The sequence below is a fragment of the Theropithecus gelada genome, chromosome 16 (assembly GCF_003255815.1).
Source record: "Theropithecus gelada isolate Dixy chromosome 16, Tgel_1.0, whole genome shotgun sequence".
In the NCBI taxonomy this organism is placed as follows: domain Eukaryota; kingdom Metazoa; phylum Chordata; class Mammalia; order Primates; family Cercopithecidae; genus Theropithecus; species Theropithecus gelada.
The window spans coordinates 36,542,699-36,559,321 of NC_037684.1; the positions used below are offsets into that span (position 1 = coordinate 36,542,699).

Consider the following 16,623-nt stretch of genomic DNA (forward strand, 5'->3'; position numbering starts at 1 on the left):
CCACCACTTCAATCACCACCCACCACCACCTCTATCACCACCACCACCTCCATGACCACCACCACCACCTCTATCACCACCACCACCTCCATCACCACCACCACAACCATCACCACCACCACCTCCATCACCACCACCATCACCACCACCACCACCACGACCACCATCACCTCCATGACTACCACACCATGACCACCACCACCTCCACCATCCTCACCACCCTCACCCCCACCACCTCCATTACCACCACCACCACCACCACCGCCACCACCACCACCTCCATCACCACCACGACCATCACTACCACCACCACCACCTCCATCACCACCACCACCATCACATCACTACTATTTCCATCACATCTCCATCACCACCACCACCACAAACATCACCACCACCACCACAAACATCACCACCAGCACCACAAACATCACCACCACCACCACCATCACCACCACCAACATCCCCACATCACTCCCCAACCCCCACCACCCATCTCACCTCCCCACCATTATCACTGCCACTCCCATCACTCCCACCACCACTGCCACTCCCATCACCACCAGCAGCTGCCACAACCTTTTAATTGCTGTTCTCAATCCCATTTCCTGGTTTACTTCTATTCCTGTTTCTAAAGTCAGCCTCTGCCAAAGTATATGACTCTGATGTTGGTCACAGAAGAAGAGAGAATCTTTCTGTCTAGTCCTGAGGTTCATCCTTGTTTTTCTGCCCTGTAAGTAGAGATCTGTTTCCTAAACTCCAGCCAGCCAAATGAGCAGCTCCTGCTCTCAGTCATTCAGGGTCACAATGAAACTGCTTCTCTTCAGCATTACAGCTCTCTGAGTACACAGTTGTGCTCAAAGTTCCTTTTGTTTCTTTCATTATCAATCTGATCACTCTAGTCATTATGTGACTTCAGAAGCCATGTGCCCCAGGAACACTTCCCAGCCTCATAATTCTGGTATAAAGCCATCAGAACCACGACCCGACTTTACATCTCTGGCCAGAATGGCATCTGTTCCTCTATCTCAGGACGCACTTTGAGAAGTGGGAGTTGCCACTTCCTTCAGTTGGTTCCTTTTTGTTGTTGTTCTTGTGATCTGACTTGTATATCCCAGAGTCTGGTGTTTTAATTGTCCTCGGTGACATTATTAAAGTTCATTAATTTTAAGAGGTCAAGAAATCAAAGGCATAAAAACAATTTGAGATGGTATTCCCCTCCAGCTAGTTTTTTGTTTTTGTTTTTTTTTTTCCTGTTTTGGCTGTGAAGAGTAAAGCAACACACACCTCAAAGGTGAGCCAGGAGGAGAATCCCCCACCTCTGTCCCTATGGGAAGAAAAGTTGACTTATCCCTATTCCAGCTCCCTGAGTGGACAACTCCAAATCCTCGCCACCTGCTATGAAGTCACCTATCATGTCCTTGAACACATGTATATTGAGACATTTAGTTGTTTGATTTGTACTTGAAAGAATCAAGGTGAATAAGTGACATGAAATGAAACCAATTTGAACATATTTAATAGATTATCAAAAATCATTCTGAAATGCTAAGTGTAATCTTTGCCTTCAGTTTTCCAGTGGACATTAATGGCTAAATTCTGCCTCCAGTTACATAAACACATTTGATTAAAAAAAAAAAAAAAGCTAGACAGCATGAAAATCCTTGAAGCAATAGAGCCAAATTCTGAGATGGCATATAATTATATACTAGTTACCAGATTCTGAAATAGCATGCAATACGCCAAATAGATGTTTATTTCCTCTTGTTTTCTCAAAAGGGTCCCACCCAACCACTGAAAGGAGTAGTATCAAAATAACTCAGGGTGAGTTCAGCCCTCATCTCTTGCTGCTAGCACACAGACCTGCAAAGGCACTGAGAATCTGGTGCACACCAACACTTAGCATATTGTAGGCTGTAGCAGGAATGGTTTACACAAGAGGTTTCTAAAGTCTTCAGTTGGAGCCAGTTCATTAAAGGTGAGTCGAGTATAGGAAGGCACACATGCCATATGCATATGATTTGGGATTCATGTCTAGTTATTAGGTCTTACACTATTTGTACGCCTTGAAATGGGGAATCCCTGGTCACACTGGACCTGGAGTGAAAGCTGGGATTTCCATAGGAAGTAACTGGCCAAACTCACTGATGATCCAGAGTGCCAATATCCACCCGCCACAAAGTTACCATAGCGAATTATCTAAATACACATGGGCGGTCTATGGGCTGAGTTATTGAGAGGTCAGTAACATCATGCAACTGATCCGTTTTTGTTTTTTTTTAGACAGAGTCTTACTATGTCACTGAGGCTGGAGTGCAGTGGCATCATCTCGGCTCACCACAACCTCCGCCTCCTGAGTTCAGCTATTCTCCTGCCTCGGTCTCCTGAGTAGCTGAATTACAGGTGTGTACCACCACATCCAGCTAATTTTTGTATTTCTAGTAGAGACAGGGTTTCGCCATTTGGCCAGGCTGATCTCAAACTCCTGGCCTCAAATGATCCACCCGCCTCTGCCTCTCAAAGTGCTGGGATTACAGGCATGAGCCACTGTGCCTGGTCTACATCATGCAATTGATTCTTAAACCACTACTTTAAATTCTTTCTGGAACAAGGCAAGGGGTAGATTAATAATATAATTAAAAAAAAAAATGCTGCTCCCTGCAAAGTATTTACTGTGGGTTGCCATTTACTTACTTCAATGATATTTAGAACATCTTACAGACAACCATATTTATTTTTTGAAGACCTTGTGGTAAGTGGTTTTGAAAATGGTCAATGAGAGTGGATTTGACTTTTAGGAACAGTCACAAGTCAGCTGGCTCTAAGTCTGACAAGCTTAGTTAGTAACCAAGTTAGGCAACACGGGCTTTCATGAATGTCAAGGCAATTGGTTCAGCATTGAAGAGGGAGACTCAGCCCCTGCCCTTAAGAAGTCGTGGTCCAGGTTGAGAGGATGTCACACAGAAGACAATGTGCAGCCGGGTGCGGTGGCTCACGCCTGTAATCCCAGCACTTTGAGAGGCCAAGGTGGGTGGATCACTTGAGCCCAGGAGTTTGATACTAGCCTGGCCAACACAGTGAGATCCCCGTGTCTCTATAAAAATACAAAACATTTAACTGGGTGGTGGCACATACTTGTGGTCCCAGCCACTCAGGAGGCTGGGGTGGGAGGAAAACTTGAGGCTGGGAGGTTGAGGCTGCAGTCAATCGTGATTGCACCACTGCACCCCGACCTGGGCAACAAAGCGAGACCATGTCTCAAAAAAAAGAGAGAGGAAAAAAAAGACAATTTGCAATGCAGTTTCATAAGCTCTGTGCAGGAAGCATGAAAAGAGTGCTGCAGTACTAGAGTGGTGGAAATATTCTAAAGCCAGGTGATAGTTATGGCTGCAAACTTGGTAAATTTACTAAAAGTAATTAAACTGTACACTTAAAACAGGTTGAATTTTATGATATATACATTTTTTTTTTAAAGATGGAGTTTCACTCTTGTTGCCCAGGCTGGAGTACAGTGGGGCTATCACAGCTCGCTGTAACCTCTGCCTCCCAGGCTCAAGTGATTCTCCTGCCTCAACCTCCTGAGTAGCTAGAATTACAGGTGTCTGCTACCATGCCCAGTTAATTTTTTGTATTTTTAGTAGACACGGGGTTTCACCTTGTTGGCAAGGCTGGTCTTGAACTCCTGACCTCGTGATCCACCCACCTCGGCCTCCCAAAGTTCTGGGATTACAGGCATGAGCCACTGTGTCTGGTTGATATATAAATTATAACACAATCAAGTTTTTTTTTTTTTTTAAGATGAAGTCTCATTTTGTCACCAGGCTGGAGTGCAGTGGTGTGATCTTGGCTCACTGCAACCTCTGCCTCCTGGGTTCAAGCGATTCTCCTGCCTCAGCCTCCTGAGTAGCTAGGAATACAGGCGCCTGCTACCACACTCAGGTAATTTTTTGTATTTTTAATAGAGACAGGGTTTCACCATGTTGGCCAGGCTGGTCTCAAACTCCTGACCTCGTGATCTGCCTGCCTCGGCCTCCCAAAGTGCTGGGATTATAGGCATGAGCCATTGCACCCGGCCAGTAAAGTTGCTTTTAAAAACGGCTACTATGTGTATGAGCACAGAGATTCCCTTTAGTTCTAAATTAAAACTATGATCCTCACCACCTTTGCCCAGGGGAGCAAAGTGAAGAAGGGGGAAGAAGTTGGCAAAGTGGTGAAGTGTAGGTTGGTCTTGCTTAGGTTCTGGGTCTTGAGCCTGCCTTTAAGAGAGGGAAAGCACAGAGGGGTATCCTATATTCCAATGGCATTGCCACATTTAGATTTTAGATAGGTTTCAAGGAAACAGTCTGACAGATGGCAGGACTGGAGGCTAGGAGGCCAGTTATAAGGATATTATAATGGTCTTGGACAGAAATCAGGGAGGTTGGAACCATGGGGTGGCAACAGTGTGAAAAGGAAGGCACAAGTGCGTGAGTTCTTAGGTACATTTGGCAGGACTTGGTAACTGGTGGGATGGGGATGAGGAGGGAGAGGAAGAGCCAGGGAAGGCTTAGATGATAGGAGGGGCAGCAGGGGGATGGACATGGGGGTACAACTATGGATATATTTGATTTCAGATGCCCGTGTGACATCTAGGTAGACATAGCCAACTGGCAAATACACATATGACACTGATGCTCTGGGGAGACCCAGAATTACAAGTCTTAGTATAAAGTGGTGGTTGAACCATAGCAGAGGATGAGATGAGTCACAGTGACCTTGTGAACTAGAAAAAAATTGGGCTGAGAATGGAACCCTGGGGAAATTAACATTTGAGAGCCAGGGAGATGAAGAGTACATAGAAAAGAAAATGGAGAAGAAAGTGAGAGAAACAGGAAGAAAGTCAGGAGAGTGTGCCATCAGAGAGCCAAAGGAGACTGGGCACGGAGGCTCATGCCTATAAGCCCAGCACTTTGGGAGGCTGAGGCAGGAGCATCACCTGAGGCCAGGAGTTTGAGACCAGCCTGGGAAATATTAAAAAAAGAAAGAAAGAAAGAAAGAGAGAGAGAAAGACAGACAGAAAGAAAGAAAGAAAGAAAGAAAGAAAAGAAAGAAAGAAAGAAAGAAAGAAAGGAAAAGAAAAGAAAAGAAAAGAAAAAGAAAAGAAAAGAAAAGAAAAGCCAAAGAGTCATGTTCAAGAAGAAAGGAGTAATAATGTCAAAGGTAGATAAGACCGCAGAAAATAAAGACTGAGAAGGAGCCCAGTGAATTTGGTTACTGACATTAGCATAAGAGTTTCAGGAGAGGGGAGGGGAGGTGATGGTCAGGCTGCAGCAGGCCAGGGAATCCATGGAAGGGCAGGAAGCAGAGACTGAAATGGAGCTGGCTACTTGGGACATCTGGGATGAGGCAGGAAGGAGCCAGTGCTGCAGCTAGAGAAGGACATGACGTCTACAGAAAGCTTTGCTCTTTTGTTCTTAAGATGGGAGACACTTCAGCACGTTCGTGGACTGAGCCAACAAGAAAGGAAATGTCAAAGCTACCAAGGAGAGGCCTGTGGATGGCAGGGCTGGAGAGCAGAGGGCCTCAAATCAGGATCTCAGGCTGGGTACCAGCAGTAAGAGGGTCACTTCCTCCTCCAAGATGTGGGGACTAGATGGTGTGTAGCTTGGAGTGAAGGGGAGGAGGCTGAGTGGGTTCTCACCTGCCAGCCTTGGGGTCTTCATTTTGTTTCATTTGAGTGTGTGAAACCGGGCAGGGAGTTCTTTGTTGAAACTATGGGGGTTGGAGGTTTGAAAAGAGTGAAAAGGTTTAAAATCGTGATGATAACAGAGGGAGCTGACGGACAAGTAAATGTGTTGACGTGAGTCATCCTTCATTCTTTTCTTTCCCTCACTCCGCCTCTCCATCTATCAGCAAGATGTCTGTTCTGCTTCCACTTCCTGGGCCAGGTCACCAGAATCTCTCTCCTGAATTTCTATCATAGCTTCCTTACAAGTTTTCCTGCTTTTTCTCTTGCCCCTTCTGGTCCTTTCCCCATACAGCAGCCAGAGTTACCCTTAATACAACATAAATCAGATCATACTATTCCACCGCTTAACCATCCAATAATTCTCACAGTGGTAAGAATAAAATTGGGTCGGGTGCAGTGGCTCATGCCTGTAATCCTAGCACTTTGGGAGGCCAAGGTGGGTCGATCACCTGAAGTCGGGAGTTTGAGACCAGCCTGACCAACATGGAGAAACCCTGTCTCTACTAAAAATACAAAATTAGCCAGGTGTGGTGGCGCATGCCTGTAATCCCAGCTACTTGGGAGGCGGAGGAAGGAGAATTGCTTGAACCTGGGAGGCAGAGGTTGCAGTGAGCCAAGATCCCGCCACTGCACTCCAGCCTGGGCAACAAGAGCAAAACTCTGTTCCAAAAAAAAAAAAAAAAACAAAAAAAACCACAAAAGGAATAAAATCTAAATGCCAAGCTATGCTCAGTGAGATGCAGTGTGACGCTTCTGCACTTTCCCTGGGTTCATGTGTTCTAGCTCCTCTGGCTGCCTTTGGCTTCCTCCAGGCTGGTTCCTGCCTCAGGGCCTTTGCACTGACTTTCCTTCCACTTGGGAAGCTCTGGTGGGATCTTTCCCATAATTCACCTCAACCGTCAAGTGTCATTTCCTCAAAGAGACCTCCCCTGCTTCTAACGGAGCACCGCCTCCAACCCCTTAACCTGTTCTAGTTTCCTCACTGTATTTATGGATAATTGAAACTACCTTACACTTGTCTACTTGTGTAAGCCCTTTCCCCTCTTACTCCTAGAATAAGAACTCCAGGAGAACAGAGGCTTTGTTCAGCACATCGTAGGCACCGAATAGATATTGGCTGAATGAATGAATGAAAAGGCAGTGTTGAAAGTCCAGTGGAGATTAGAAAATAAAACGGCAATGGCTTAAAGCCACACCATTGTGTGATTTTCTTCAAGGGGACCATAAAACTATAAGATTGATTTTTTCTTATGTGCCTGTTCTGGAGACAATTTCAAACAGGAGCCGGGTGGCAGAGGCATCTTTGTGAGAAGTAGTTAGACTCCCAGGGCGACCAGTGTGGATGTTTGTGTTCTTATTTATTTTGCAGAAATGCCCTTGATTTTCTAGTCTTCTTATACGTGGGTTGGCACGTTGTGGGAGGAAACTGCTGACTCCATTTTCAGCCCCAAAGCTAAGCCGTATTATACAGGTGAAATCAGGTTACTGAGATAGGTCTGGTTTCCTTGGTGACCTGGGAGCTTTAGTTATATTTGAAATTGCTAAGAAGGGGAAAAAACTGATAACAGCAGTTCTGTGTTTTCCTCAGGGAAGAAGCGCTTTTCAATTCTCAGCCCAGGCTGAGAACATGCCTTCTTGATTGGCAAGGGCTGAGGTCCCACCTCCGGCGGGATGACTGACACTTTCTACCTGCTCCCAGGATCCCACAACCCAGTCTGGCAAGTTTATCCTATGCCAGCTCTGGCTGACTGCAACCTCAGGATTCCTCAGGCTCCCTGTGTGTTTTGGTGTTGCATGTAAACACTGTAACTAGGGGGACCGGCAGTTGGCTCACTGTAAAATGTGCAAACCACCTTTCTTCCGGTGGGGATGACAACAGAAGGGCGTGTTATTTTACAAATGGTAGGGTGAACCAGTTAACTCTTTCATCTTTTCCTTCCTTCTCAGTTGGTTTGTCAAATTTAAGCCCTAATGCCACTGGTCGACAAGGGCTCCATGCTGAACACTGAGGGAAGTACTTTTAGAGTGTTGATTTCATTTCATTTTCATGATAATACTAGAAGTGGATACGACCATTATCCTTGTTTGTGTTTGTTTTTGAGACGGAGTCTCGCTCCATCACCCAGGCTAAAGTGCAGTGGCGTGATCGATCTCGGTTCACTGCAACCTCTGCCTCCCGGGTTCAAGTGATTCTCCTGCCTCAGCCTCCCGAGTGGTTGGGACTACAGTGCCACCACGCCTGGCTAATTTTTTGTATTTTCGGTAGAGACAGGGTTTCACTGTGTTAGCCAGGATGGTCTCGATCTCCTGACCTCATGATCCACCCGCCTCGGCCTCCCAAAGTGCTGGGATTACAGGCGTGAGCCACCGCGCCTGGCTATCCCTGTTTTTTTTTTTTTTTTTTCCACAGACGAGGAAATAGAGAGGTGAAGTGGCTTTTGCTAGTCACATACCTAATCGGTGGGTTTGGGATTTTAGAAAACTTTTACTGCTTATCATATGTTGACGCTGTATTCTGAATTCTCTCTAAATACTGGAAGAGAAGGCAGAAGACCATTCTTGCTTTCTGCAATTACCTGATACTCAGAGTCCACCTTATGCTGCATGTCCCGCAGATACTGAACATCGCTGAAGAACTTCTGCCTGTCCCTTGCGTCATGCAACATGATTCCTAATCCCCGACCTGCATAGAAAAGATAAACAAATGTGCTGTGATAGAGTCCTTTGTCGTGATGCCGCATTTGAATTTATTTTCATCTAATTGCTTTTATTTGTGTATTCATCTAATGTCCCTTGTTTGAAAGGCACAGATGCTCCTTTCAAGCTGAAGGGACTTCTTGTGTTGGTGCTGATGCCCTGACAGTCCTCCTGTTCCAGGCATAAATAATGCAGCCACCTTCGTCAGGCACTTCAGAGATCCTGTCCTGGTTACTCAGAGGGAGTTAGATTGACAGACACCTGAATCAGTTCTAGAGCATGACAAAAAGGAAAACCTGAGAACCCAGCTAAATGAGCAGTGACCAAAGTTACAGGCTTCTCGTTGCTTAAATCCATTTAAGCAACAGTGATTGCACCCTTATTCTCATCCAGGCACTGTGCTGGGCACTGGAGTAGAGCAACCAGCAAAGCAGACACGACCCTCACCTTTGCTTTTTTTTTTTTTTGAGACAGAGTTTTGCGTTTGTTGCTCAGGCCAATGGCCAATCCCAGCTCACTGCAACCTCTGCCTCCCGGGTTGAAGCGATTCTCTTGCCTCAGCCTCCCTAGTAGCTGGGATTACAGGCACCCGCCACCATGCCTGGCTAATTTTTGTATTTTTAGTAGAGACGGGGTTTCGTCATGTTGGCAGCGCTGGTCTCGAATTCCTGACCTCAGGCGATTCACTCGCCTCAGCCTCCTGAAGTACTGGGATTACAGGTGTGAGCCACTACGCCCGGCCTGTGTTGCTTATTATCCGGGGTATGAGACTGACTTTGAGCAAGTGAATCCTAACGGTGATAGGGGCTCTGGAGCAGAACTATGGGGCTCTTTGAGAGTGGTGTTATGGGAAAGCATAACCTGGTCTGGAGGGGTCAGGTAAGGTTTTCCTTAGGCAATGACACTGGGTTTGACAGAGTGAGCTAGCTGAGAAGTAGAACAGAGAGGACAGCAGGTGCAGATGAGGAAGACGGGAGGGGAGCAGTGCAGCTGGAGCAGAGATGAGGCGGGAACAGCCCCGGAAGGGCTGCAGGGGAGGCAGGGATCAGCTCCTGTGGGGCCTTGAAGGTCATGATTCAAAGAGTCATAAAAAACTACTGAAAAGTTCCAATCTGAGGAGTAAATGATTAGATTTGTGTTTTTTATTTTATTTTATTTATTTATTTATTTTGAGATGGAGTCTTGCTCTGTCTGCCAGGCTGGAGTGCAGTGGCGCAATCTTGGCTCACTGCAAGCTCCGCCTCCCAGGTTCATGCTATTCTTCTGCCTCAGCCTCCTGAGTAGTTGGGACTGGCTAATTTTTTGTATTTTTAGTAGAGACGGGATTTCACCATGTTAGCCAGGATGGTCTCGATCTCCCGACCTCGTGATCTGCCCGCCTCGGCCTCCCAAAGTGCTGGGATTACAGGCATGAGCCACCGCGCCTGGTCTTGTGTTTTTATTTATTTGTTAATTCTTTTTCTTAGAGATAGGATCTTGCTCTGCCATCCAGGCTGGAGTGTAGTGGTGTGATCATAACTCACTGGGTGTAGTGGCTCACGCCTCCCGAGGTGATCACCACTTGAGCCGGGAAGTTTGAAACCAGCCTTGGCAATATAGTAAGCCCGTTTCTATTAAAAACAAAATTGAAAATTAGCCAGGTATTGTGATGCATGCCTGTAGTCCTACCCACTCAGGAGGCTGAGGTGTGAGGATCGCTTGAGCCCAGGAGTTAGAGGCTGCAATGAGCCATGGTCATGCCACTGCACTCTAACCCGGGCAACGGAGCAAGACCCTGTCTGTATTTAAAAAAAAAAAAAAAAAAAAAAAGATTTGTATTTTAAAAAGATCCCTCCAGTTGCAGTATGAGAATGGATGGGGTGCGGGGGATGGTGGTAGAGTGAAAAACGTAAGTGGGAATATTTCATAGTAATCTAGATGTAATAAGATGAAAACCAGCATTGGGTAGCAACAGTGGAGAGAAAAAGGAGGAGGAGGAGGAGAATGGGGAGGGAGAGGGGATCATAGCTACTCTTTTTTTCTGAGACAGAGTCTTGCTCTGTCACCCAGGCTGGAGTGCAGTGGGGCTATGTCGGCTCACTGCAACCTTCACCTCCCAGGTTCCAGCAATTCTCCTGCTTCATCCTCCCAAGTAGCTGGGATTACAGGCACATGCACCATGCCCGGCTAGTTTTTTATTATTAGTAGAGATGGGGTTTCACCATATTGGCCAGGCTGATCTTGAACTCCTGACCTCCACCTGCCTCAGCCTCCTAAAGCGCTGGGACTACAGGTGTGAGCCACTGGGCTGGGCCCATAGTTACTCTTTACTGAGCCTCTGGAAGGGATAGGCCTTGTTCTAAGCAGTTACATCAATTAACTCATTCAATCTTCTCAACAACGCTGTGAGGCCGGAGCTAGACCTCTATTTTGTAGGTGAGGAAACTGAGGGCCAAAGGGATTAAGTAACTTGCCTAAAGTTACAGAGCTAGTGAGTGGGAGAGTTGGGATGTGAACCCAGAGAGTCGTGCTCCAGTGCCCACACTCTTACCTAAGGGATTCAAGGGACGCTCAGGAGAGAAAGTCATCAGGGCTTGCGATTATATGAATGGACCAGGGGTGGAAGTCTCAGGGATGCCCAGGTTACCGGCTTGAGCAGCCAGTTGGTTGGTGCCAGCATTCCCTTCAGAAAACACAGGAGGAGCTGCTTTGTGAGGAAACAGCATGGCGTGACAAGCGTCTCGGGTGCGGCAAATGGAGATGTCAAGTGCGCTGTGAGACACAGGGCTCTAGAGCTGACCAGAGAGGTACAGATTTGGGCATTGCTGGGATTCTGTGATAACTGAAGTTGAAGGAAGAATGGGAATGAAAAGAGAAAGAGGACACAGGACAAAACCGTGAAGAACACTAATATTTAGAGAACAAGCCGCTGAAGAGAAACTCTGCAAAAAAAAAAAAAAAAAAAAAAGCCAGAGAGGCAGGAAGAAACCAGGTGGGTGCCATTTCAGAGATGCTGAGGAGGTTTCAAAAAGGAGGCTATTAATAACCTTGGTGAGAGCATTCAGTGGAGTGACGGGGCTGGGAGGGCTGCAGAAGGTTGCGTAAATGAGAGGTAAAGGCGTGGAGATCATGCTTTCAAGAAGTTTAGCTTTGACTGGCATGGCCCAAATTTATGGCCAAGATAGCGAAGCTCACAAAGGGATAAAATGGCACTGTTAATAAAGACCCCTTATCTATGGGGTCATCAAAGTCCCTACACTATTCCTGCTTGTTGTCTACTGAAGCTCTTTCATTTATATCTACACACACATATACATATTTTTTACAACTGCTGTGTGACAAGGGCTGCTAGGCTCTGGGGAAACATCAGGATGGGACAGGCAACATCTCTACCTTCAGGTGTATATGTTCTGTGGCTTTCCCTCCCTCCTCCTGTTTATTCAGTTGTGTAGATATTGGCAGAGTCAGGCTGCCCCTGACTCATGGTGACCCAGCGTCTGGTCTGGTAGTTATGAAATCTCACATGGTTTATCGTCTGGCCCTGAACAATGGGGAAAACTTGTGCTGGTCTCTTGGGGGCTGTTTTCTCTGGAGTATGGAAAGTTGGTCTTTGACAGTCAGAATCTGAAACTACAATGTGTATTTCCAGTCTACGCACAGAACCTACATTTTGTCTCTGAGCATTTTAATAATCACATGGGATTATGTTTTAAAAGATCACTTTTAGCTTTTCATCTGAATGTGTACCTGCATAGAATGAAGTTACCTTTCCACTCTTTTCAGAAAAAAATGGTGTTAAAACAGGCAGAAGGATAAGCTCCTGCTGCTACTGTGGGAAAGAGAAGCCTGTCAGAATCTTAATCAGGCAGAGACCATAAGGACTCATAATAAAAATATGTTAATGGTCACTAAAGGGGAGCATCCCAGAGTCCACTCGGATGATACATTTTCGTTGCCAAAGTTAATATAGAAAGCCAGTTAATCTATCACGGCTTTAGAGTAGGGTTAATTTAAGGAGGCTTCTAAGTCAAGAAGCATGAAATAACTTTGTCTAAATAGGTAGGAAGTAGCACCCTTTGAATTATTTGCTAAGTTACCTCTGACTTCACAATCACCTACCAAATAAAGGACTTAAAAATGCTTGTAATCCCAGCACTTATGGAGGCCGAGGTGGGTGGATCACTTGAGGTCAGGAGTTCAAGATCGGCCTGGCCAACATGGCAAAACCCCACCTCTACTAAAAATACAAAAATTAGCTGGGCATGGTAGTGTGCTCCTGCAGTCCCAGCTACTTGGGAGGTTGAGACAGGAGAATCACTTGAACCTGGAAGGTGGAGGTTGCAGTGAGCCAAGATGGCACCACTGCACTCCAGCCTGGGCGATAGAGGGACACTCCATCCCCCCAAAAATAAATAATAATAATAATAATAATAATAAAGTAATAAAAATAAAGTTGCCTACAAAAGTCTCTTTTCCTTCCCCAAAACTCTCTATTACATTGTATTTTACAATATTTAGAAACATCGTGGTGCCACATGTAATTTTTTATTTAAATACATCAAGTCTTTATGAGATTAAACGAATATTACAGGAACAAAGAAAACAGGGTATTATTAGTGTTAAGACCAAGAAGATGGTGGGTTACGTTGGTTTAAGCAAACATTCTCCGTGTTCGCTTGAACTTCATACCGCACTCAGTCAGTCTGAAAAACTGACCAGGATGAACAAGAAACAGAAATAACAGTATGGAAATAAAACTACATGAGATAATGCTTAATTCACGGATCTCAGCTTTGTAGGCCTACTCAACCAGATGGCCACTTGAAGCCAAGAATTTTTTCGCAGCAAACACAGAGGGTTGGGGTGGGGGTGATAATAAAATGTGAGCAAGGCGCATGTTTCTAAAATAGCCCTCTGTATTCTCTTCTATCGCTCACCTTTGAACTGCTTCTTAATTTAAAATCCACTCATGGTTATGCACGCTTCTGTTTTAAGTCTTTCTGGTGATAATGTCTTGTGCCAAATCTGTGCTTTAGAAATCAACATAAGAAACCATATTAAGTAGGGAGAGAGAAAGGAGGAGGGAGTTGGAGGCAGGTGGAGAAGGAAAGAGGGGGTCCTACCTTGCTGAAAGCAAGGGCGAGTAATTCTTCTTGGCCTCAAAATTCTACATATCTGTGAAATTTTAATGGGGAATATTCTAAGAACTTTGTGACATACACATTCCTCTCTGGTGTAACTTTCCAATGAATTCCAACCAAGTTTTCCTGACTGAAGGGAACAGAATCTGAATGCAGAATGTTTTTCAGTGCTCTAAAAAGTCATGCATACATACCATCCTTCTGTTTTATGACCACATTTGTCAAAAGAACCGATTTGGAGGAGCCTCTTCTTAATAACAATCAAAATCTTATTGGTTTCTTACTATGTTCTCATAAAAGAAAGACATCACTACAGTTAATATTGTTAAGCAATAAAGGAAAATGTAAATAATTTAACCTCCTTCTTAGACGGAAGGTTGCTTTGAAACAAAATCTAAATGGCTATTGTTAATACCTGACAACCAGGCTCAAAAATTACTCCCTTTCCACAATTAGGTGATTGGAGAAGCATTTCAGGAGACCTTATTCAACCTTTCTCCCAACTGATTAATTTGTAATGTCCAACATTATAGGATTTAAATCTTAGCTTTTAAAAAAACTTAGTATTTTGAAGTCTTAGCTTATAAACATGTCTTGAGTATAAGCAACAAAGTTTACGATTTGGGCCCAATTTACGAAGACTGTGACTGCAGAGAAAAAGGGGGAATTGGTTGGGAAAGGTAAGGAGATCTTTCAACTCTTCCAGCCAGTTTGGCTTAAGAGTTGGGGCGGGGCGGAGGCGGGGGAACAGACTTGTTTTTGGCGGTGATTCCTCATTTTACTGTGAAACTAGGAGAGACAGGCAGTCACATTTCGACCATCAAGCCCAGAAGAGAGGAGAAACTCAACGAGTAATCGGGAAACTTTGGGGGAGGAAACGTCACAGGTTTGACAAGCAATTCAGTGCCATCATTAATAACAATATCCAGCCAGGGAAACAGAACAAGACCCCTTCTTTACAAATAATTTAAAACATTAGCCAGACATGGTGGTGACCTGTGGTCCCAGGTACCACCGGGAGGCTGAGGCGGGAGGATCGCTTGAGCCTGGGAGGTCGAGGCTGTAGTGAGCCGTGACTGCGCCGCTGCACTCCAGCCTGGGAGACACAGCGAGAATCCTCAAAAACAAACAAAACCAGTATCAACCATTGCGCACTCAGAAGCCTAAGGGGCCATGGTCTGCGTATACCTTTTCTGACCAGTGGCGTCTGCAGGAAGAAAGGTGGGTGCGGGCGGCTGCCAGTGAACAAAGGGTCACGGTCTCCCCCAAACCTGCCCCTTTGAGACAGAAAAAAGCTGGGGCTGGGGTCAGCCGGGGGGAGGGGACGGCCAGGCCACCGGATGTCAGGCCCGGTTTCCCTCCAGAATCTTGGAAGACGAAAGGGAAGGTTGTCCCCCATCCTGGCAGGACGGAGAGGAGCGGCGGGGGCGAGTGGGCCGTTACCTGGGGGTATGCCCTTCCTCCCCTGCCGGGGCTAAAGGGGTCGAGGGGCAGGGCGGGCGGGCCGGTCCAGGACGCAGGAGCTGCCCATTAATTGCGCGGGGACTGGCCTAAGCGCCTCTTCCTCCCCCTCCTCTCGCTTCTTCACTCCCTAAACCTGCCCCTCTTCCTCCTGCTTCCCCGAGGCTGCTTTCCGCGGCGCCGACCAGCCTTGCCTGGGGCGGGGGCGGTGGGGGCGGCTACCGGGCGTCCTCTGGTTTCCCTAGCGACCGCGCCTCCCCGCCCCCACCCCCCGCCCCCGCGCGACCAGGTGCCGCCGCCTAGAGCGCGGGGCAGCGCGGGGCGGGGCGGGGCGGGGCTGTGGCCCCTGGGTCCCAAGGCAGGCGTGGGCGCCCGCCGGTTGCCGTGGCAACGAGGCTGGCTGCAGTCGGGTAGGCAGAGCCGCGCTGGTGGGCAGAGAAGAGATGCCCAAGGAGGAGGCGGTTGGCTTTGTCTGGATGCCCAAGCCCAGACCCAGATATCCAGGCCTCCGCTCCCTTTCCTGAAAGGGTGCTATGCTTCATAAAAAATGAGATTAGAACATGAGAGAGGATAATATTTTTAATGGAATCAGGGAATATGAAAAGCGATACATGCAAAGAGGGAAAGATACTGCAGTCCTACAGTTCGACCTCTGCAGAGGACATCTGGAATGCTATGGTCCAACATGAAAAAGAAGAAATAATTGATGAAGGGAGGCACCCAGTCAGTGGCAGAACCGAGACCAGAGCCCAGGCCTCTTCGTAATCAGTCGTCTTCACCCCCTTTCCAAGGAGAGAGGTGCTTAGAGGCCTAGACCAGGCCTCACAGGTTTGGAGGAAGGGCACCAGAACCGCTACTACCCGCACCTTTTCTCTGCCAGGCTGATTTCTTCCTTTCTTTCTTTTTCTTTTTTCTTTTTCTTTCTTTTTTTTGAGACAGAGTCTCGCTCTGTTGCCCAGGTTGGACAGTGCAGTGGCGCGATCTCCGCTCACTGCAGCCTCTGCTTCCCAGACTGAAGTGATTTTCGTGCTTCAGCCTTCCAAGTAGCTGGGATTACAGGCATGCGCCACCACGCCCGGCTGGTTTTTGTATTTTTTTTAGTAGAGACGGGGTTTCTCCATGTTGGCCAGGCTGGTCTCGAACTCCTGACCTCAAGTGATCCACCTGCCTGGGCCCCCGAAAGTGCTGGGATTACAGGCGTGAGCCACCATGCCCGGCCTTGCCAGGTTGATTTCTGTCTGTGGTTCTCATGGGCAAAGATGACTGTCCTATTTACTTTGCATATTTAGGCTCTCAACTTGTCAACTGTTGCCAAGTTAGGTATTTTTGATTGGGTGGAGAGTAAGGTAAAGGAAGAATAGAAATTCTTGGAACTTTCATAAGTGCCCGGAATCTCTAGGTGTCTGTGGTTTGACCATCTTCTCAACACCTCCCCTTCCCCTCATTCAGTTGGTGCCAAGTCCTTGGCAGCATTACATTCTTTTTTCTATTCTTATCACTACCACTCTAGTTTTGGGTTCCATGACCTAGTTTTGGGCTCCATGGATTATTTTGAGGGCCTCCTGGCCACACCCTGGGCCCTTGTCCTCCACACCCTGTCTCCACCATTTACCCCAT

The 16,623-nt window shown here is 46.7% G+C and overlaps 1 protein-coding gene and 1 pseudogene across 5 annotated transcripts in view; one reads left to right on the top strand and one right to left on the bottom strand.

The window, feature by feature from the left end:
- Positions 1-15,306, bottom strand: part of MARCH10 (membrane associated ring-CH-type finger 10) — a 110,490-nt gene extending 95,184 nt beyond the window's left edge. For 2 of the 5 annotated variants that reach the window (XM_025362208.1, XM_025362206.1), the window contains exons 1-2: positions 14,989-15,306; positions 8,305-8,411 (exon numbers count right to left, since the gene is read on the bottom strand). In XM_025362208.1, the coding sequence (XP_025217993.1) occupies positions 8,305-8,394 (90 nt within the window). In that variant the 5' untranslated portion in view covers positions 8,395-8,411; positions 14,989-15,306. Of the gene's footprint in view, positions 1-8,304; positions 8,412-11,797; positions 11,946-13,341; positions 13,566-14,988 lie in introns of those variants that run through there. The other 3 variants (XM_025362207.1, XM_025362210.1, XM_025362209.1) reach the window with 3 other exon arrangements.
- LOC112610132 overlaps positions 14,886-16,623 on the top strand; it is a 33,686-nt pseudogene continuing 31,948 nt past the window's right edge.